General features: G+C 44.2%; 1 protein-coding gene across 1 annotated transcript in view; it reads right to left on the minus strand.

Annotated features, from left to right (window-relative positions):
• The window catches only part of LOC144752838 (E3 ubiquitin-protein ligase TRIM39-like), a 745,961-nt gene that overhangs the window by 174,556 nt on the left and 548,054 nt on the right, over positions 1-23,351 (minus strand). The window contains exon 6 of the mRNA XM_078640678.1: positions 8,877-8,972. Within this exon, the coding sequence (XP_078496804.1) occupies positions 8,877-8,972 (96 nt within the window). The remainder of the gene's footprint in view (positions 1-8,876; positions 8,973-23,351) is intronic.

The raw sequence follows: 23,351 nt of genomic DNA on the forward strand, positions 1-23,351 counted from the left end.
GTTTGTCACTACTTGGATGACTTTTTGTTTAATGGTCAAGCAGGAAGTGAACAATGCAGCAAGGTTTTGGCTTGTTTTCAAGGAATGGCAGGTGAATTTGGAGTACCATTGGCTGCAGAAAAAACGGAAGGTCCGACGACGAAGTTAGTCTTCCTAGGCATAGAGATCGATACTGCAGCAATGGTAGCTCGTTTGCCCTTGGCTAAGGTGCAAGAGATTAAGTTCTTTTTGCAGGAAATTATTGGTGAGAAGAGGTTGCAACTCCGTCAGGTCCAACGGCTGCTGGGGTACCTTAATTTTGCCTGCAGAGTGGTGAGAGCGGGCAGAACTTTCTGCAGATGCCTCAGTTTTGCTATGTCGGGGGCTTTCTTACTGCACCACCACATAAGACTGACGAACAAAGTTAAAGAGGATTTGGTCGTTTGGTTGAGGTTTTTGGATGAGTTCAATGGTGTGTCTATCAACTTTGTGGATGAAGACACGGTGTGGCAAGTTCAGATTTTCTCGGATGCTTCGGGAGCCCAAGGGTTTGGGTTATTCTGGGAAGGGCTATGGTGCTCCGAGCTTTGGCCGGCCCGTTGGTTAGAACAGGGCCGTAGTATCGCCTTCCTGGAATTTTTTGCGCTTTTGGTAGCATTGCAGGTGTGGGGAGAGGAGTTCAGGGATCGCTGTGTACTCTTCCATATAGACAATATGGCAGTGGTAAGTCTGGTTAATGGGCAGAGAGCGTGAGATGTGAGGGTGCTGCATTTGTTACGGGCATTTATGCTGCAAATCCTTAAGCTAAACATTGTCTTTAAGGCTAAGCATATTCCTGGGGTGAACAACTCAATTGCCGATGCTCTGTCTCGTTGCAATTGGCAGAAGTTCCGGGAGTTGGCGCCAAGAGCGGACAGATACAAGACGGTGATCCCTTCGACCATTTGGGACGTGGGGGAGTGAGGATTACGGAGCTGGTGGAACATTCCATAGCTAAGTCCACGAGAAGGAGTTACCAGCAAGCGTGGTCTGAATTTCTACTTTATGCTGCGGATCTTGGTTGTGATGGCAAAGCAGTTGGAAGTGAACAGTTTATGTTAGATTTTGTATTACATTTGATGGACAAAGGGTTGTCACATTCAACGATTTCGGGCAAACTTGCAGGCATCATTTTATAGTCAGTTATGGCTGGGCAAGGCTGTACAGATTGGTTTTGTTTTGCGGAGGATGCTGAAGGGGTTTGGGAGAAGCAAAATTCATTTTAAATCTTTGAGGGAACCTATTACATTTGACCTGTTAAGACGAATTTTAGGAGTCCTGCCTAATTGTTGCTATAACGAATGGAAATTAGTAAGGTTCAGGTTATGCATGGTCTGGCTTTTCTTTGGTGCTTTCCGCATTTCTGAACTAATTGGTTTAAGGCACCAACCTGGGATCCAGACATCAGATATCAACATCCTGGATGGGAAGGTGTTACAGATCAGGCTGAGACAGTCAAAGACAGACCAAATGGGGGTTGGGACTTGGATAAAATTGGGAAGGAGTGGGGTGGTAGATTGTTGCCCATTTGAAGAGTGGGGGTCATTTTTAAAATCAAAGGTGTTTCGTTCTGGGACAATTTTTTGCCACAATCGGGGGGACCAGTTTACTTGTTTTCAGTTTCTGTCAGTACTGAGGAAAACTCTTTCAATGGTGGGGGAAAATCCAAAATGCTTCGGAACCCATTCCTTTAGAATATGTGCTGCTACGGAGGCTGCCAGCTTGGGTTGGGGGAAAGAGGAGATACAACGCATTGGACGTTGGAAATCTAACTGTTGTTACAGATATGTGTGGTTGTGAAATACATTCGCCCTTCCATGTGCGATGTTAGTTAATGTTGTTTTTTTGTATCACAGGTCGAGTGTTGGATTTCCCTCGGAAAAAGAGGACTTGGATTGTGGGACATTCGATAGTTAAATGGTCATCAGTTTTTGCCGAACAGCAAATCTGTGGACGGGGCTTGGGTTTGTATCGAAAGGATCATGAGGTATTGTGGAAAGGGGTGGGGGGAATGAAATGGAACGACCTATTTCCATTGCTGGTTAAATTGGCCGCTACTTGGGGAATTCCAGATCTACTAGTAATACACCTCGGAGAAAACGATGTGGTGGAATTATCAGACCTAACCCTGATAAAGCAAATGAAGCTGGATCTGGCGGTGATTAAAAATAATTGGGTGGGAACAAGGGTTGTTTGGACTGAATTTGTTTATAAACACCAATGGAGAGGGGCACGAGTACATTCGGCGGTGGAAAAAGGCCGCCGCAAGTTGAACAGAGCGTTGAAAATTTTCTGCACAGCAATGGGTATAACTGTTCTGGCACGTGAGCATTTTTCAAGCGAAATGCTTCATTTATTCAGAGGAGATGGTGTGCATTTTTCGCAGATGGGGCAATCTTACTATCTTATGGAACTGCGGGATGCATTGGCCAAATTATGGTGTGTGGATTTATGGTGTTCACAGAAAGATGTTTAAAAAAAAAAAAAGTACAAAGTTTTGCTATGACAGAAGTTGGGAGGGGCAGGAAAACACTGGGGGTTTTCCTGGGTGGCGTGTTCTTGGGGGATAGGATAGTCTAGAGCGGATTTATCCTTTCTCTCTGGGGGGTTGGGAGGGTAGGTGGGAAGGGAAATGAAGAGTTGGAAGGAAAAACATTGGATTGGTATTAAAACAGTTTTGGATTGTTGGAAAAGAATAAAAGCAGTTCGGGAATGGTGATGTAAAATCAATTGGGGAAAAAGGTTTGATAAAATCATACAAGGTGTTTGTTAATAAAGGTAATGTTGCGGAATCTGTCTTTGACTGTCCTAATAATAAAGTGACCTTTTATGCTATGAAGCAGAGTCGTGTGGAGTGTCCTTATTTGCGCGATGGGCCCTAGGGGGACTTGGCACAGCCGGTGTCCCCCTGGGATGATTCGCGCAATGGGATATCCCACGCGCTGTGATTGGTTTTTGGGGTGTTTAAGGGAGGGGTTTGTTCAGGCGCGGGGCGGGGCGGGAGCGGGAGGGCGACGTCACTCGGCATTGTGAGGGAGCGGTGGCGTCGTGTTTTGACCCGCCCTTAATTTATAAGTTTGGGATGGGTGCTTTCTGTTATAGATGTTATGTTCGTCTTTGTAAAAAAAAAAAAAAAAAGATATGCATAATTAATAAAAAAGAAGGTGATGTCACTCTAGGGCAGTCTTGACAGTGCTCCATTTGTGCTACTTGTTTGTTTAGGCGTGTTCTTAGGGGATAGGATAGTCTAGAGCGGATTTATCCTTCCTCTCTGGGGGGTTGGGAGGGTAGGTGGGAAGGGAAATGAAGAGTTGGAAGGAAAAACATTGGATTGGTATTAAAACAGTTTTGGATTGTTGGAAAAGAATAAAAGCGGTTCGGGAATGGTGATGTAAAATCAATTGGGGAAAAAGGTTTGATAAAATCATACAAGGTGTTTGTTAATAAAGGTAATGGTGCGGAATCTGTCTTTGACTGTCCTAATAATAAAGTGACCTTTTATGCTATGAAGCAGAGTCGTGTGGTGTGTCCTTATTTGCGCGATGGGCCCTAGGGGGACTTGGCACAGCCGGTGTCCCCCTGGGATGATTCGCGCAATGGGATATCCCACGCGCTGTGATTGGCTGTTGGGGTGTTTAGGGGAGGGGTTTGTTCAGGCGCGGGGCGGGAACGGGAGGGCGACGTCACTCGGCGTTGTGAGGGAGCGGTGGCGTCGTGTTTTGACCCGCCCTTAATTTATAAGTTTGGGATGGGTGCTTTCTGTTATAGATGTTATGTTCGTCTTTGTAAAAAAAAAAAAAAAAAGATATGCATAATTAATAAAAAGAAGGTGATGTCACTCTAGGGCAGTCTTGACAGTGCTCCATTTGTGCTACTTGTTTGTTTAGGCGTGTTCTTAGGGGATAGGATAGTCTAGAGCGGATTTATCCTTTCTCTCTGGGGTGTTGGGAGGGTAGGTGGGAAGGGAAATGAAGAGTTGGAAGGAAAAACACTGGATTGGTATTAAAACAGTTTTGGATTGGTGGAAAAGAATAAAAGCAGTTCGGGAATGGTGATGTAAAATCAATTGGGGAAAAAGCTTTGATAAAATCATACAAGGTGTTTGTTAATAAAGGTAATGTTGCGGAATCTGTCTTTGACTGTCCTAATAATAAAGTGACCTTTTATGCTATGAAGCAGAGTCGTGTGGAGTGTCCTTATTTGCGCGAACCCATGGTGAAACTATTTAGACCTCAAAAATGCCTTCTTGACATCATTTTTAGAACCAACCCGTGGAGGTTTCTTTTACCCACTTTATGTTTTAAAATTGAACATTCCCCCTGGAAGGACATTTGAGTAGGATTACTTTGCGAGCACCAAATGTTCAAACTGTCCAGCTTTAACGTGTGAGGTATGTGTGAGACTTGTCTTATCTTATCTTCATTAGGACAACTGATAGTCAGTAAACTGACATTGATACCGATTTGGGTTATCTTATTATTATATTTTTTAACTAGATTCCCGTATTGGTAACAAATCTGCTACCATAAGGTCTGTTTGGTACAGCAGGAGGAGATAGAGAGTGAAATCTCCCTGTCATCGATTCCACATTCTTACATGACGGTGGGTTGAGAGATATTTATGCCGTTTTCTAGAAATGTGACAGGAATACCTAGAGTAAAAAGGGATAAGTTATAATTCCTTTGGATAAATGCTTTTGAAAGAGTTTTTTTATTAACCTTTCAGTGGCAGTGGCTCTAAGTTGCATGTGAGCTTGAACTTTGTGTAGATACAGTGGTGAGTGAGTATGTGTGAAATGTATAAAACACAAGTCTGTTTGGAATAAGGGTAATGCCATTGGGTTTGTATATGGGTGATTTATTTAAAGGGGATGTTTTGATATTTTTAAAACAGTAGTTTTGCTGTTGTTGTTTAACCAAGTGCCATATCTATCTATCTATATCTATATCTATATATATATATCTATATATATATATATATAGATATATATATATATATATATCTTCTCTTCATATAGATGTTAGGATCCTTGGACACATTTTTATAAGAAAGCCTGAAGAAGGTGGTTTGAACCAGTTGCCTTTGGTCATTTTGTATTTATTTGTCATATTTTTCTTGTGATGCTTTTATATGAAATGTTTACATATATATATGTTTTTAATTGTGAATTAAACATTAAGGTTAATTGATTATAATGTTTAACTGTGAAACAGTCATCCTCTTGATGTGCTTTACAAAGTGATTTTTAATATTTAATTAAGATTGTGCTACACTTTGTTGTTTATGTTAGATATCTTGCTAGATGTAAAATAGAGCTTTTTTTATGCATTCACTAGCTGAATAAAACATGTATATACTACTCTTTGGCATTTTCGACAGTTCATATATGAGTGCGGTGTGATTGAGGTTTGAGTACCGTTGTATGCTATTGAGGATTCCCAAAGGGAATTTTCTTTGACTTGGTGTCAGTATTGTGTCCTGTCCCTTTGGTTTGGAGGACCTCTCGCCTACTTTTTGGTACATCAAAGCACTCACCGCACATACAGAAACTGAAAAAGGACTACTACCCTATTCCTATTGGCCCAGCCAATCGAAAGAGACATAGGAATTCCTCTCTGGCTCTGATATCCACTACGTATGGTGCGGCCATCTTGGACTGACTCCCTCACATTGGATTAGCCCCTAGAAGTCGCTAGTTAACACCCTATGGTTTTCCTATCCACATGCATACTGGTGAGAATTCTTATCTTGACCCAGGCCCTCATCTATTACATGCCTCCAGCGGGGCATTCGCCGCTTAAATCTGTTTCAACTGAGCCAATGTTCTTCAATGTCTGTCAATTTCTATGTCTCACCACTGGCTTCAGTGGCAGAATCTTGTGAGCTCGGAGTGATCTCTTACGCTGATGACACACAATTAGTGTTTTCATTGGAAGATGGAAGCAAGGCCTAAGGATCTGGCTGTAGCCCTAGAATCCTTAAAGCGCTCGAGGGTGTTGTCTGCCAAACAGGTGACAGCCATCAAAGGGCATGTCCAAAAGCGTTGCTTGGACGTCACCCGAAAAGCCAGTGGACCTCAACCAGGCAAAGCGTCTCAGTGCTACTGACGTGGAAACCGTCCTTCCCAGTGAGTCGGCGGTGTCCAGCCCACACGGATGGTAAACTTCGCTGCATCTCTCCCTTCGGCAACAGCACGAGAGAGCACAACCTGGGCCTCCTCCGGGCACTGTGGCAGCACCTGCACAACGGTGTCCCACACCGAGTGGGAGTAACGGCCCAAGAAACAAGCGGTGTTCATAAGTTGGAGGAAGAAAACATCTTCCCAAGGGGGTCCAACTTCTTGGATTCCCTATCAGGTGGTGTGTTAGGGAATGCGCCCTTGGAGGTTGAGGCTTGGACCACCAAGCTTTCAGGGGTGGGGTGTGGGGAGAGGGAAATGGGGTCACCTGGTGCCGGGCGGTGTCGGGCAATCCTATCCACAGGAGCCCCTTTGTTGTGCTTTGACCAGGTGCTCAAAAGGATGTCCTTGAGGGCCTCATTGAACAGGAGCAGGGGCGCCGAAGAGGCCGCTGCCGGCTGAAGTACCTCAGTCCGGAGATTAGTCCTGACTGCCACCATAGGATTCTAGAGGTTGAGGGCCTCGCCCACCCTAAGTAACACCACTGCATAAGATGCACCCTCCTCAGAGGCCACGGTGAGGGGAGAAAGCATGCCCAGGGCTGGGATGTATCCAGACCACTGGCCTTACCCAACTCCTCTCTCCAGGCCGGTTCTTCCAACTGGTCTGCTAGAGGGTCCACAGACCTCTCCCATTCCTCCTCACCCTCACCCTCCTCTGGTAGCCACTAAGGGCAATAGGAAACACCAGGGGAGATCAATGGTACAAAATTAGCAGTCGGCGCCAGTCCCGACGTTGGCCGACTTAAGTCCGGCTCCGTGTCTACATCGAGGGGGAGGCTGGGGTCGACATGGACTGGGGACACAACCGGCGGCGGAAGTGTTGTCACTGGATTCGGCGCCAGAGGTGTCACGAGGTTGACCGATCCGGATCCAGGCCTGGGGCCCTGCGGCGCCGGAGCCGAAGCCACCGGCATCGAAGACCTAGGATCCCCAGCCGAATCCGTGGGCCCAAGGGCGGGCCAGCGGAGTCGGGCAGCCCATAGATGGAAAGCAAGGCTTTGTAAAAGCTTTGAAGCTGGGCAGGGGTAGCTCCGGCTCCCGGAAGGGAGGGAAGGCTGGAATAGACCCAACAGGCTCCGCGGGTGGAGCCGGACGACTACCTTTTGCTTCCTGCATTGGTTTGGCTGACGGACAGGGAGAACGCGAAGAGCGGCGATGCTTCTTTGCCTTCTTTTTGTGCTTCGACTTACCCGAAGACGAAGACTTGGAAGAAGAGTGGTGGTGACGACTCCGTGACCGGTCCCGTGACCTCCCTCCTGACGAGACCTCGGATCAAGTCGGAGCACGACTTCGGGCCATGGTCGCACTCAAAGCACCAAAGGCACACAAGGTGTGGGTCCATAACCAACATCAGCTTGTGACAGGAGTCACAAGCCTAAAGCCGGTTTGAGGGTGGGACATCCCTGCAAGCACCAAAAGTCGAAGGACTCGAAAAGATGTTGACAAAAAGGGGAGTCAAAAAGCACTCGAGGAACTGCTCTCTCCGGGTCTGCACAGGCTGGCTGACTTTAGCGCCCAAACGCGGCGTCTACGTAGATACCGCAATCTCATCCCGCCCACCATGATGCCAACGACGAACGCAGAGTCGACAGGCGCCACCTATCGACGCGCAGGGGTGCTGATGATGAAAAAATTCCCCAATCCAGTCTGACGCCTGCGGGTAATTCTATGGTGAGGAATCCATAACTAATTGGCTCTTTTAGATTAAATTTTTCTTCATGTACCGATTCCTAATTTAAAAAAATGTTTTATGTTTTTGCCTTGGGGTGGATGGTAAACTCCGCTCCGCCTGGGGAGTTCATGGAGTTTGCCTACTCCACACTCTGCTTGGAGTGCGGAGTTTGACAAAAACTCTGCCAATCGCTGCGGGCGGAGTTTTTAACGCACCAACGTTATCTTGGTGAGCGCGAGTGAGAAAAAACTTAAGCTCCAGTAGAAAATCTACTCGAGCGGGAGAAAGAAGCAGCACCCTTTGGCGTGCAGCGTGATGCCGTTCGTGCTGATTTTACAAAGCAGAAAAAGCTCCCGGCTCTAAAAATCAACACGAAGCTCCCGCCTCTAAATCAGCGTGACGGCCCGCAATTCCGTCACCTGCAGAACTCCACAGAATCTCAAATACTTTGTAGGTAACTCTGTGAAATTCTGCAGAGTAAAACTCTGAAAGTTCCGCCAACCCCTAGTTTTGACTTTGAATATTGGCCTGCAAAGGTTTTCTTTAATTGCACTGGGTCCCCGTCCGATCCTACGATTCAACCCATTGAATTTATTGGTGCAAAGCACTGACACAGAATAATCCAGTTTTTAACATACTGTTTTCAATAAACATTTTGGATAGCATGAGGTGTAGACTTAGAGAGAAAAAACCCAGCAGACTTGATGTAACGGACAGCAAAGTGACTCCCAACGTACAAGGATAAATAAACACATTATCTGTCAAAATAAAACTTTCTCATAACATAAGGAAGCTATGAGAAAAAAGAAAAGGAACAGAAAAAATCAAGTGGCCTGAGGAATGGAGCTCACTTTAGCAGATGATGTAAAACCAGATGAGACGGGAGGGCTGTATATGAAATGTACTGCTTATAACTAGTGTTGTGCATACAAATATGTCCACTAAGTGTGCAAGTCCTGCACAGTCTGGATCTGAATGGGATGCTTATTTACTTTCAAGTACTTACAGGTGATTCTGTTTACCGTCGAAAGGTTTCGTTGCTTGATATCCATAGCTGTTTACCCGGGAATGCGGTGCTACTTTTTCAGGTTTGATGCAGAGTCTACAAAGACAGAAGATATTTTTGAGAATGGAATTGCCTTTAAAGGTACCTTTTAAGTAAGGCTAGCTCTGTAGGTTATTTGAACATCGTTTAGCAGGTAAACTGCATCTTAATCCCCAATAAGAAACTGGTGTCATTGAAATTACCAGAGTGTTATATAGGCAGCATTTTCAGACATGATGCCCAGATTATTTTCCAGAAATCATCACTCCTCATACTACTCTTCCTCACTGTCGCTACTATGAGGGAGTCACAACTCCTAATATGAACCACCCTTAAATAAAGGGAACAACTTTCATAACTTCTCCCGCTCTCCATAGGGAAACTTAAGAGATACCTCTTTACCTACGATAATCCTGGTCAAGAAGATTTTTAAGATAGTGGAAGGTGCACCAGGAAAGAAGTCACGCACTCTTAAGGAAGTCATTTGTATTTCTTTATTCTTCTTTATAAAACTAACGATTAGACATCAGCCAACGAGTTTCGTTCCTATCAAAAGAACTTCATAAGGGTTTTTCATTTTAAAAAGGAGAAGGTGAAATTTTTTTCGGCGAGGAAAGCCCAGGAGAACACATGTGGTACGTCACTTTGCAGAGCTACTCGCTGCCATATTACTGAAGGCAGGACTTCCGGTATAAGCGTTCGAGGCCAGGCTTCTCCAGAGAAGGACTTCCTTAAGAGTGCGTGACTTGTTTCCTGGTGCACCTTCCACTATCTTAAAAATCTTCTTGTCTGGATTCCAGTGGAGCCCAGCTGCGGCGGTTTCCGGGAAGTGATATGCACAGGACTCTTATAATTATGTACTAAGGATTGATGTGCTAAACCATTGGTCAGCCGCGGAGTGGAGCTTTTTTGTACAATAATCTTCGTCACACTCAAATCCCAAAGAATCCTAATGTAACGTAACTGGTGCTATGTAAAGCGCTCTGATACCCGATTCGGTTTGGGTCAAGTTTGTGCTATATAAAACTGAAAAAAAAAAAAAAAAAGAAGCCAGTTTTTCGGCTTGACCGATGAAAATAAAAGCTGCAAATGTCACAACAACCTGAATTTATAACAACAATATACTACTAATTTGAAGACTGCCAAAAGCACCCTATCCCCTTAAATGTGAAGAAGGTGGTTCTTCCCTTGACAGCCCAGCATGTTACAAATATATGTGGAATAGTCCAAATGGCAGCTGTACCTATGGTCACCCTATATGGGCACTATTGAATTCCTTCTGGAAATGAATACCCTTTACTAAGTAAGACAATTACAATGGGGAACAATTCTCTAGTGACGTATACCAAGTGGTATAGTTACTCTTCCGGAGAAGCAGAATCCTGAAAAATTATATGAAGACAACACCTTCGTTCAGAATGGTACATTTCAAAGTAAGATCAGTGACTCTGCCCTTACTACTAAAAAGGCTCTTTAGACGAAAGAGAAGTAAACTCGCCCACTCTTTTCCCCCAATTTACAAAAACTACTGTATCGCTAGTGAAAAGTATTATGAATCTCCTGCATGTGTAGAAAAGGATAAACTTGTAAACCCCAAAGAACTAAAGGGGACATTGCTGGGTTCATAAATAGGTGGAAAGCAGTTTCAGTAAAGCTAATTTGGAGTTTAGTAGGACGATTATAAGAATAAGTAGCCCTCAAAGACTCCCACAGCAGTGACTACCTCTCAGGTTGGAAAATTAACCCTAATGCAACTCTAGAACTAGAATTAAGCTATGTCACACTTCACAAGTGTAAACAGGAGCAAATACCACATATTCTCTCCCTTTAATAAAAACAAAAAATTGAACAAATCGTACCCAAAAAGTATAACAAACCAAAACGTGAATATAATGTATTGAATATAATGACAAACCTTGGTGGTTGCAAACAGGAGTTATCCATCTAATGGTACAAGTTGAGGTCTAACTACAATGCATAAATCCAATTTTTTGGAACCAGAACTACAAAACCAGATATAGTACCTGCTCTTGTGTTCAGACTGAGCCGACAGCGAAGGTGAAGTGACAGCAGACAGCCTGTCTCTCAACTGCAAACCCTACCTTCTTGAATAAGAGCACAGGAATTATCATTACAAGTGTCTTCATCTTCCAACCACTGCCAAGGGGCATCTGCTGCGTAGTGGCAGCTTGTTTTCGACACACCTAACCCTTCCATTTGGAGAACTTCCGAAAATGCCACACCGTACCATGACTCAATTTTGCTGAGTTAGGCAGCAATTAAATTCCCCATAGAGGATGCGAAATTGTGCTACTTCTTTGCTTGACATGCCCCTCTTCTTCATGCATACTCATTGAACTTCCTCAAAATCCACAACATTTGCTGGTGTGGCTACCAGTGGTGCAGCCTGTGCAGTAGCACTGTGGCCCGAAGGTGAGAGGGGCACTAGCATGCTTTGCACCAGCTGAACGTATGTTTTTGAGAGGCTCCCTGGGGTCAGGCTTTCTGTTTACTGTTTGGGGAAGATAGGAGGGAGAGGGGTACAGATGAGGTAAAGGATAAGTGATAAATAGAGATGGGGAAATGGAAAACAGAAATGAAAAGGAGAAAGATAGAAAGGAGGAGAGGACATGACAGAATGGAATGAGTTAAGGATCAGAGAGTAAGGGAAAAGGTGTAAGGACGAGAAAAGAGCCAGACATAAGGATGTAACAGCAAGAGATGGAAGGGAGAGCAAGGGCATCAAAGGGAGCATGGAGATGAGTGGGACGAAGATTTCCAGTGAAAGACCGGTAGAATGAGGAACTTGGAAACCCGTAAGCAGGGGTGCGGTTATCATTAGAGCAGCAGGAGCAGTTACATTGAGTTTCAGGCAATTTCTATTTTCCTTGCTTGCGTTAGGGCCCATGATACCCAGTGCTATCCATCTGTACACCCAAATTGGAAAAATGCATTAGTGCTTCCTTTGTTGAAACAAAACAAATTTGGACCCAATAAATCCAAGCAACTACAGACCCATATTCCTTCTTTTCATGTTGGGGAAGATGTTAGAATCTTTGCCAAATTACTTACCAAATTCATAGTGTAGAATAACTGTTTGCACCCCTCTCAGCCTGGTTTCCGTGCTGTTTTCAGCACTGAATCAGCTCTACTAGAAGTGACATACTTCATTGCAACCCAGCTTGATTTTGGGGAAAAAACTATATTAGTTCTGCTTGACTTACTGTCAGTTTCCCATGACACCTTTTGCAGCTGACTGGGAGAAGCTGGCATAGCAGGCATCGTTTGGAGCTGTAAAAATCCTTACTCTCAGGCAGAAAACAAGCGGTCCATCTATCCACCTATACGTCAGAATTTAAGGAGACTAACTGCGGTGTGATGCAGGGGTCGGCCCTCAGTCCTACCCTATTTAACATCTACATAGCCCCCCTTGACTCTGTTGCGCTAGCCTGGGGTTTTAATCTTGTGTCATATGCTGACCATACTCAACTGATGTTTGCCTTTAATAACTTTGATCACTCTATTAGAGCTAACTTCCAGGGATGTCCTTTGGCAGTTGTGGAATGGATGAAGGGAAGCTGCCTCTGCCTAAACTCATAAATCTGAGAGCTCAGTGTGGCGAATCCCCCACGTTTGATACGATCAGAATCTGGTCATTAGAGTTGGGAAAACACCCAGTCCCCACTACCGTTGCAAAAAAAATACTTTCATTTAAGCCGCAAGTCAAGACCATTATTGGAATCTGTTTTGCCTTACTGAAATCACTTGGAATTCTTATTTCATTCCTACCAGAAAATACACAAAAGTGCATCACTCATGCCTTAATCATATCTAGGTTAGATTATGCGAATGTCCTGTTACTTAGGGCCCCTCAAGAGCTGATAAACACAGTACAGTGGGGTCAGAATACCGCGGCTCGCCTTGTGTTGAACATTCTGCAACAAAGTCAACCCAAAAGGGATTGAAAAGCCTCCATCAGCCAAAGAATAAAATTCAAAGCACTCGTATTCACCTTCACAGCGCTGCAACAGACGGTCTGATCTACACTCAAAACAAGATTAAAAAATACCAAATTGTCAGAAATGTACGTTCAACCCAACAAAATCATTTGAGCAGCCCAAGAATACATATATCTAGAGCTGAAGGCAGAGCTTTTTCCTCTCTGGCTCCTAAACTTTGAAATTCTCTTCTTGAACACCTTCGGAATATTTCCACGGAGGCTAAGTTCAAAGCTCTCATAAAGACTCATCTTTTCGAAGAAATATGAATTTTTTTTCCTCTCCAATTTGCTAATAATGATTGTTAGTCACCTGCTTCTTACTCCTGCAACTAGTACTAGGATGCTCCAGTCGGAGCAGCTGTTGCGCTCTATACATTTTCTTTTTTTTTTTTAACTGATTTTATTGGGCAAATGGCACATGTAAAGCAGAGACCTGCCAGCGACTTCTGCACAATTATAGCATAAAGAATTGACTTTGACATTTTTCTGCAACTGTGCCCAAGAAGAACTTAAAGGAAATACAACATAAAACTAAACACCCCTCCCTCCTTCATCCCCCCCAAGTGCACTACTCATCCGCCCCGACTGGATCGGCATAAATGTTTAGAGTCAAGCGGCCCATCCGGACACCATCCCTCACTGCGCTTCCCAAGTCCCAGCCAAGCAGCCCCATTTTTATAAGCATTAATCGCATTCTACAGAAACCGGATCCAATAATAAGCCCCAGTAGTCTGCCCACCTTTTCCATATTTTAAAATGTTTTAGGGGTCATCCTCTGGCTAGGAAAATCGGTTTCTCACGTCCCATACAAAAGTCTAGCCCATTCTTCCATGCAGTCACTGTAGGGGGCCTCAGAGGCTCCCATGCCCTCGCTATATCCCTCTTTGCCAATGTGAGCCCCAACAATAACAGGTCACGTTTGTAGACATTGCCTCCTATCCCCTCCAGGACATGTAATACGGCCAATTTCGGCGAGCGGGGGAGATCCCAGCCTAAAACGTCCGACAGACAGGTGAAGACTCCCCTCCAAAACCGATCCAGAGACAGACACTGCCAAACCGTATGCATCAGCGTACCCTCCCCTCTTGGCTCCTGAGACACAGTGAGGAGGACACCAACCCCGAAACGGGACCAGGCGTAGGCACACCAAAATGGCTGCCCCCCGCGGGGCAGCCTGGGCCTCCACCTCTATACATTTTTTTAATTCATTCATTTACTCATTCACCAATTGTTAATTACATATTTGCAATCTTAATATTCTTTACATATGCTCTGTGCTTTCTTGATATTTACCCTTGATGCCTGAGGAGAGTTCTCCATTTGTGTCTCCGCAATAATCCAATCAAAGTTGTCCTTGGTGAAATTCGTGAAAGGAAGGTTTCTTCCCTCTCAAAAATGTTGAAAGATCCTTCCACATCAGTAATAATGTATCAATGTTTTGCAACCAAAATCTGCTCCCAAGACACTGAAAAATTACTGACTACCGTTTTAGGGGGGTATGCTATTCACAACAAAGAAGGGGCACCCTGGGACACTTTGCGTTTGTGAAAAAAACATTGTTGGTAGGCAGTAGTCCAGATGATCCCTGCCAACTATCAAACAAACTTTAAAAAAAGGTACACTTTATTTTTTTCAACGCAAAACTATTCCCTTTGGCTGCAATAAAAAAAAAAAAAATTTTTAAGGTGATGACAGACATGGTGGTCTTCTGACCCTAGCACGTCACCATTCCAGCGATGGCCACAATAGTGACTTGCAATTTGTGACCTAGCACAATAACTTCATGAGGTAGGTCTGATTTCAACCCACTCTAATTCAGAATGGTACAAAATTATCTATTACAAATGGGTCGGTTCAAAAAATTTAAAACTGGTTCCAGGGATACTGGTCACACATTGTGACCAGTTTTTCCATCCATTATTTAATCAATTTGGCTCACAACCCTATTTCTTAAACTTGACAGTTGTACTTTTCTACCACCTCTCATACAAAATTCTGATTTAACAGCTAACTCACATTTTATGTCCGAAAAACTCCTCAACTATTCACTGATAAGGAAAATGCTACTTACCTAGTAGGTATCTGTTGTTGGCATGTAGAGCTATGCTTATGCATAGATCGTCATCTAGAGTTGGGCCCAGATGTTTGCACTTTGTTTTTCTTCGAAGAAGTCTTCCTAGTCACGGGGTAGGTGACTCCTCCTTTCGGTGAGAGTGCGCATGGTCATCGACTCCATCTTCAGATTGTATTCCCGCAAAGGATGAAAGAATGGAGTAGTAGTAAAGAACAGAGATGGCCATATGTATGTATGAATAGTAACAAGAGAACTACAGCAGTTACAGGTACCCGGGGAGGTGGGTGGGCGCATGAGATTCCACAGCTCTACATGCCAAGAACAGATGCATACTGGGTAAGTATCATTTTACGTTCAAGGCATGTGAGCTGTAGATAACATGCTTATGCATAGACTATACAGCAGTTTCCCCTAAGCGGTGGCTATCCTGAAACTGATGGAGTTGTCTGAAATGGTGTTTTAAGTACTGCTTGGCCCACATTAGCTTGTTGTCTGGCTAACACATCTACACAATAGTGCTTGGTGAATGTGTGTGGTGTGGACCCTGTTGCAGCGTTGCAGATGTCAGTAATAGGGATGTTCCCCAAAGAAAGGCATAGTAACTCCTAGCTTTCAAGTGTAATATGCTCTAGGGGGTACCATTAGAGGGGTACCATTAGAGTCCTTTTGGCTTTTGCATAGCAAATCTGAATACGTTTAACGATCCACCTAGCAACACCTGATTTGGATGTACGGTTGCCTTTGTGAGGTGGTGCAAAAGCGACAAAGTTTTTGGGGTCTTACGAAAAGATTTTGTTCTTTCAGTGTAATACAATAGTGCTCTTTTAACATCTAAGGTGTGTAGAGCTCGTTCTGCAAAAGAGTCAGGTTGAGGGAAGAAAACAGGTAATTCAACCGACTGATTTATGTGAAATGCAGAAACTACCTTAGGTAGAAATTTGGGATTGGTACTGTCGCAGGGTTTCCGTTCTCCCACAGAACTGTGCATAGAGATTTGGAACCTCAGTGAATTAGGGTGACCCAAAACTCACCTCAGTACCCAAAACCCCTTACCAGGCTAGCTACAGTGTCTCATTGGTCATAACAAACTCCCAATGTTTAGACAAACCAGAACATGAACTTACAATACCTCAGGTCACGTGGAACACATGAGCACTCTTTCGTTATACAATTATTTCAAACCAGAACGTGGAGTAAATGAGGACACGTGCACATTTGAAATATTTATTTACTAATGCCGTTTTCTCAAACGCAGTATCTTAGATAATACAAGGAAACATATTATCAGAAGCAAAGTTATCAGCATAGTTACTAGTCCATAGAAAGCAAAAGGTGACAGCATGCTAACATGCTGTAATGAATAAGGGTTAACAACACCTATTTCTCACCCTCCCTAACTAGCATATTATATTAATATCTAAGAAGGTCTCTGGGTTTTAGCAGGGCGGGCCCATATCTCAAGATCCTAGTATGAAGAGATCACATCTGCTTCCACCAGCGCTCTCTGCATGCGAACCACATCAAGTGTGTGTCTGTGTTCTAAGCAGAGCAATATAAAACCCGCCTAAAGCCTAAATTTGGCAGAAGCTGCACTTATGTTATGTCTATGAAGGTGCGGAGATCAGACCTCATAACAATTCTGTATCGTGTTATTCTTGAAGCTTCAGCACTCTCTGTACAGACATAGTTTATTAATCAAAGCTGATATCTGAGCAATAACATATTATTCTCATGTAAACCACAACGGACTTCTAGGTTGAAAGCTAAATCAACAATTAAGTGTCGTGTGCAGAAGCAGCAAAAGGAAAAATGGTGTTTAAACATTTAATAAGCCTATGCTAACTTAACACATTATAAAGATAAACAGTAGCTGTATGACATCCCCCTATGATCCGAGCACGGACAAGATAAGATAAGATAAGATAAGGGCAACTTCATGAAAGCAGAGTTCAAGAACGATGAACAATGTAGTCATCTTAATAAGTGATGGAAAAAACTACATGAACCAAATCAAAAATTCAAAATGTCAATACTGTGTTCAACAGCACCCAAGTCAATAGGTCTGGGAGGTGAAAAAATGCAAAGAAAAAGGTGGCATCATCATTATTATTATTATCATAAACCAAGAAAGTTTTTAAGGCAAGACCGAATATGCAAAATATGCAGCAACAGCCTCCAACATGAAATCACCGTCTTCATCCGAAAACAGTTCAGCCATCCAATTCAAAAGTGGGAAAGAGCATACGTGCTCTTCTAGTACCGGAGCCTCTATCACCATCAGAGGACAACTCGGTGGGTTTTCAAGAAAACTCGGTGCCAAGAAATCTTGCGCTGCTGCGAGTATGTTCCAAGGACCCATTAGTCCATGCATCAATGCCAAGGCCATAATCCTATCGCCAGAACAAATCAACTCGTGAGTCACGACGGGACACATCAGCTGATTAAAATCGACGTCAGGAGAAACCGTCTTACAGAGACACAAATCAATGGCCCAGTCAAAATCACAGCTCAGGCAATGAAATACAGGCTGGACACAGGTGAAATAGGAAAATCGAAACGATAATCCAAACGCCGTGCTTAAAGTCGCAAGCGGCAGTGTGCCATAATATTCAAGCATCCTGTTGCGAAACAGTGCCAGGAGGGGCTGCGCGGCTTCTTCGCACATGAAGGGCATCCATATTTAAAGAAACAAAAAATCACCAGAACGCCTGCCGCTAGTGCCAACAAAACCGGGAATCCACCAAACAGACTTGAAAAAATGGAATGAAAGAAAGCAGGAATGACTCCAAATATTTTCTTAAATGAAGTCACGAGACCGCTGCTAACTATTTTAAAAAAGTGCGCCAGCCCCGTCGTCGAGGAAGCGTTAAAGATAGAATGAACCAGTTCGCTGAAATGCAACGGTAAATCAGTATTTAAAAGGGCCTGAACCTCTGTACGGGTGTTAGCTATATGAAGCACGAATGTTTCTCGAGCAGAACTCAAGGCCACTTCTTTTTGGGACAATAGAGCTCTTATTCTGCTCATGCCATTGAACTCCGCTTTCAAGGTTGGGATGCGCGGCCAGATGGAAACATCCCCGTTCCCATGCGTGGGTGGGTACAGTACATTTTTGCAGCAAACTACACGTTCAGTTACTGTCACCACATAAGCAACACCTTTAATTAACCCGCAACAATCTTCATTATTTAAAAGTAAATAACTTCCGTTCCCCAGTAAGGTAAAAGTCGGGATGATTGCTGGAACCGGAGTCCCTTTTAAAACACAGGCTAAGTTTGGCCGGTCCTGGTTACAAGAACCGTGCAATTGTATGTGCCTACACATTAATGAGTGATCTGGTGTTTCTGTACACTCCTCCCCATTCAGATACACTTCCTGTCCGTCTTTCAAACATCTATAAGTAAAAGGAAGGGAACAGACTTCATGGAGAAACGCACTACCGTATCGACCTATGGCAACATATCGCATGCAATTAGTAAATTTATACAAAGCAAAAGGTAATGTTATCAAACCGTGGATAAGCCACGTTGCAGCGGTGGCCTCTGCCACAGAAAAAGGCAAGGACTCTAATCTCTCAATATGTAACATTGAAAAGGAAGCATCTCGCATGGAAAGCAAGCGCTGCTTGTCAGTTAAATTAAAGGGGGCAAAGAGAGAGGAGACATTCATGTAGGTCCATGGCACCTTGCCAGACTTAAGTGTTTGTAGGGTCCACGCAAATTGCATAATAGAACGCAATTGATTTTGACCATGGTACAATACAGATACTTCATCCAGCACAATATCCACTACAGAAGACACAATATTATCTAACGTGTAAATGCGGGAAGAAAGCATGTTAATACTATTGTCTACTACTGCAAGCACTTTTTCTAGATTAGCTTGATCTATAGCTCTAAGGCGTGTCGCCGCCTCAATCTGTGATGTCTTCCAGATTTAATTGTAAATAGCATATATCCATCTTTTTGATCTACCACTAGCCGGGCCTTTTATGAAATCATTTAAATCTACATCATCATTTAGCTTCGCAAGATGTAATTAAACTGCAGACAATTTAGAATGTTTCAGCCAATTTTGACATAATTTGCCCACTGAGTAAGTCGTGACAGAATGTTCAGTTTCAAAACGTGGATCAGGTCTGACCTGTGTAAAGCCTCCAGACAAACCCAGAAAACGATGCTGGCATGAATCAGCACTTCTGTGCCACATCAGCCAACCTTTTGGATCCATACTGGAAATGTTAAAGGATGAATTCAGCAATAGGGCCTGTAAGTCCCTAATCGAAAACGGAGTATAATTACTCCAGCCAGAATATTCTTCTAACTCAGGGATGGTTGGAGTATTCAATTTTTTAGAAGTAGCCAATCCAAAGCATGTTGTCTGTGAAACAGAGGAATTCAAAAACAACATTTGATTCGGGATGAGACAAGCACGGTGCAAAGCCTCTGTGCCCTGTACCTGCCAGCTTTTAGAACCCCAAACTGATTTTAGGTCAATAGTTTCCTTCCATAATTCATAGCCGCCAACAGCCAGCTGATCAAGAAAGGACTTTGAGTACAATAATTTGGTATCGGTAAGTCAAACCTTGGACATAGGCTTCTGTGTCATTTTGAAATAAAAGGACTCGGGATTAGACTGATTGAAGTCAGTAAAATAAGTGTACTTTTTCAAAAAAGTACTTGAACTGCCTTCTTTAGGAGCGGGGCAATGCTCCCATTGTGTATAATTAACAGTATTCCTCCTAGAAGTAGTTTTATGTAAGAAGTGATTGCCAAAATGTTGAAAGCAAAACAAATCACCATAATTAGCAGATTCTAAGTACAAATCTTCCGCATCAAAGGCAGCATAGTATTTCAAATCAGAAAACAAAGACGCTACGGCCTGAACATCCCAATCATCAGAACGTATGTTTTGTTTCACTACATCCCCCATATTAACACTAAGCACATTAGGGACATTAACAACCTCAGTAGGGCCATGAATTTGAAATCTAACGGCATCCCACACTATCCCATCAAGGACAGGCCAAGCAGTGATGTTAACAAATGTCAAGTCTCTTTTCAGCCTGTGTGCAGAATGCGATGAGGAAAGGGCAGACCCTCCAGCTTATCGCGATTTCGCGATTTGCAAAAAAATCGCGAAATCGGCCGATCTGTGGAAGTGCCGCGATATTTGGGCAAAAGCCCGCGAAATTTGCCGTTTCCGCCTTAGATTTCGCAGCGAGAAGGAGCGAGGAGGTCGAGGGGGGTCTGACTAGGTCGCAAAGATGCATCACATGATCGCGTGGTGCACCACGGCAGGCTCTCAGGCAGGCATGAGGTAAGGTAGTGATTTAACTGTGAGCAAGGGTTTTAACTGCACCCTCTTCTGCAGCCGGATATTAGGGGGCCTGATGGGAGCAGACAAAGCCTTTGTTGGCCCAACAGGCGAGCTTCCGGCTCCGAGCAGCGCGTCCACGTCCAGGTTGTAATGGAAGCGCCTAAATAAAACCAGGATGGCTTCGAACGGCAGAACAGCTGCTTTTGTTTTTTTTTCCATTTCAGAAGCGAGGCAATCGGAGGAGTGATATTGGGAGCTCATTTGTAAGGGGTGGCAAATGAGGCTGGAAACATTAAGCATTGGCAAGCAGTTTGTAGCACCCGGGGGAGGGATAGGCAGTAGTTGTCATATGGAAAGGGGGGGGGTGGTTACGAGATACAAAACAGGAAGAGGTGAGAAGAGAGAATGGAGGGAGAGACACGGGAAAGAGAAACAAGAAGAGGGGGTGAGTTACAGAGCGGGTAGGGGGGGGAGAGGGGAAGAGAAGGAAGTGAGGATAAAGAGAGAGGGTATGAGCTACAAAATGGGAGAGGGCGAAGTGAGGGGAAACAGTGGAGGGAGAGAGGAAAGGGAAACAGAGAGAGCGGGAGAGGGGGTGAGAATGAGAGGAGGGAGAGGATGGGTGAGGGGAACAAGGGGAATTGAGGAGAAAGAGAGAGAGAGGGTAAGAGATACAGAGCTAGGGGGTAGTGAGGAAAAGGAGAGTGGAGGGAGAGAAAGAGGAAACGGAATCGGAGAGAGGGAGAGAGGGAGAGAGAAAGGAAAAAGAAACAGAAGGAGATGGGGTGCGACATATGGAGGACAGGGTGAGGAGAAAGAAGGGAAGAGAGGAAAGAGAATCAGAGAGCGAGAGAGTGATGTGAGAAAGAGAGGGAGGGATAGAGGTGAATGAGGGAGAGAGAGGGAAAGAAAGGGCAGTTAGAGTGAGAAGGAGAGAGGGCAGTTAGAGTGAGAAGGAGAGAGGTCAGTGAGGGACAGGGTAAGGAGAGAGAGAAAAAAGGAGTGGGAGAGAAAGCGAGAGAGATAATTGGGAAAGAGAGGTGGGAGAGCAGCGAGAGAGAAGCAGGAGATAAGCACAACCGAGGTGAAGGTAAGGCAGGGGAAGGAAAGAGGATAAGGAGGAGAGAGGAGTTGCAAAATGGGGAGAGCGAAGAAGCAAAGAGAAGGTGTGGGTGATAGGAAGGGGACATGAAGGAAAGAGAGGCGGGCGAGAGAGCAGGAGAGTGTGGAGGGAGGGTAGAAAGGGGGTGATAAGAAAGAGATAGAGAAAAGCGAAAGAGGGAGACAGACAGAAATGTGGGAGAGAGAATGGAGAGAGAGAACAGGGAGAAAGAGAGGAAGAGAGCGGTCGAAGATGAGTGAGTGAGGAAACAGAAGGGGAAGAGAGAAGAGGGCACGAGAGCGGGTAGAAAAGAGAGAGATGGTAGAAGATGTGTGTGGGGGTGTGTGCGTGTGCTTCATGTTGTTAAATAACAAAAAAAAGTAAGATATTTGTGTTTGTTGTAGGAAAAATGGCGATATAAAATGCCGCAAAATTGCCGCTAAATTTCCATATTTGTGCCGCTAAATTTCCATATTTGTGCCGCTAAATTTGCTAATTCATGCCGCTATATCCTGGGGGGTCTGAAAGGGGGGCCAAAGTTCCATTGAGATGTCGAATGCATGTTCTTTCCTCGACATAGTGTCCATTTATAATCCGAAAAAAATAAAACACAAACCCAATCGACATAAAAAGGTGAATTGAAAAAAGCACCAGCCAAATATATGTCCAAGGGGGAAATCAAAAAATGTTTTTTAAATAAGCTGGCATAAACTGCAAAACGTGAGGGTTTCTTCGAGGCATTGGAAACAGTGTCAAATGAAAATCTGGATTCTGTGGCCAAACGTGCTTGCAGGTCAGGCATGGATAAGTCAGTGGGGTAAGTGTAGTCTATTTCATCATGGTCAGTACCAGGCAAAGTACTTAATAAAGGACTGGAAATTGCAGGTAATTTGATGGCCACTTAGATTAGAAGCAGTGGCCAAAACTGAATTTCTCACAATGGAAGGACAGGAGACCGCCGGTGTCATACTAAGGAGAATCGGCCACTCTGTGTATCTTGACATTGTCAATTGAGATAAACCTGTTTTCCTTACGACCAGGAAGTGGTGGTAAAATGACTGTTCTTGTGCCCTTCACTCCAAGGACTGGAACCGGAGCTCGATAGGAAGGACCAAATTCTTTCTTGTTATCGATCTTCTCACGAACCAGTTCTCCAACTTGGGGTAGCCAGCCGACTACCGGGATCTGCAACGCAACATCCGATGTGGAGGGCAAATGTTCCTTTGCAAGACTGTCTCAAAGTTAAATTTGTAACCCATGTCTGCAAAGGTACAAATTATCGAATTCACACGACACAGATGCTCTCAAATTTCGTCGTCTGTGAGATATATGTCATCCACATACGAGCAAGCATCAGGGTCGATTCTCTCCAAAAGAGAGACTATGCGGGCAGTAAATATACCAGGACTATTCTTATAGCCCATTGGGAGACGCCGGAATTGTTTTTGGACCCCAGAGCATGTAAAACTGGTCCATTGGGAGCTAAAGCTATCCAATCTGTGGGCAAAGAAACCGTTGGAAATGTCAAGCGTCGTTTTAAAACGCTTACACACTAGACTATCCACTAGGGCAGAGCCGTGAGTATTCTGTACTGCACAGTTACGGCAATGCAAGTTTAAATGCCGGTAATCCAATACCAAACGATACGATCCGTCAGGCTTGGTCACAGTAAAAAGAGGGTTATTCATCGGTGACACACATGTTTCAATAACTCCCTGATATTCCAATTGTTCAAGGATTTCCGCGACGGAAGCCTTGGCTTCACGCCGGATGGGATATTGAGGTTGAGGCTGCAGCTGAGACCGCAAGGGAATTTCGTGGCTCGGGGACAATTTATCCCAACCACATTGGTTACGGTACAGAGCTGGTGCGAGAGCCCGAGCCCACTCTTCTGCAAAATGCTGCGCATGTTCTTTCGAGACAGTGTTCGCGAAACTGGGG

The sequence above is a fragment of the Lissotriton helveticus genome, chromosome 5_1 (assembly GCF_964261635.1).
Source record: "Lissotriton helveticus chromosome 5_1, aLisHel1.1, whole genome shotgun sequence".
Taxonomy (NCBI): Eukaryota; Metazoa; Chordata; class Amphibia; order Caudata; family Salamandridae; genus Lissotriton; species Lissotriton helveticus.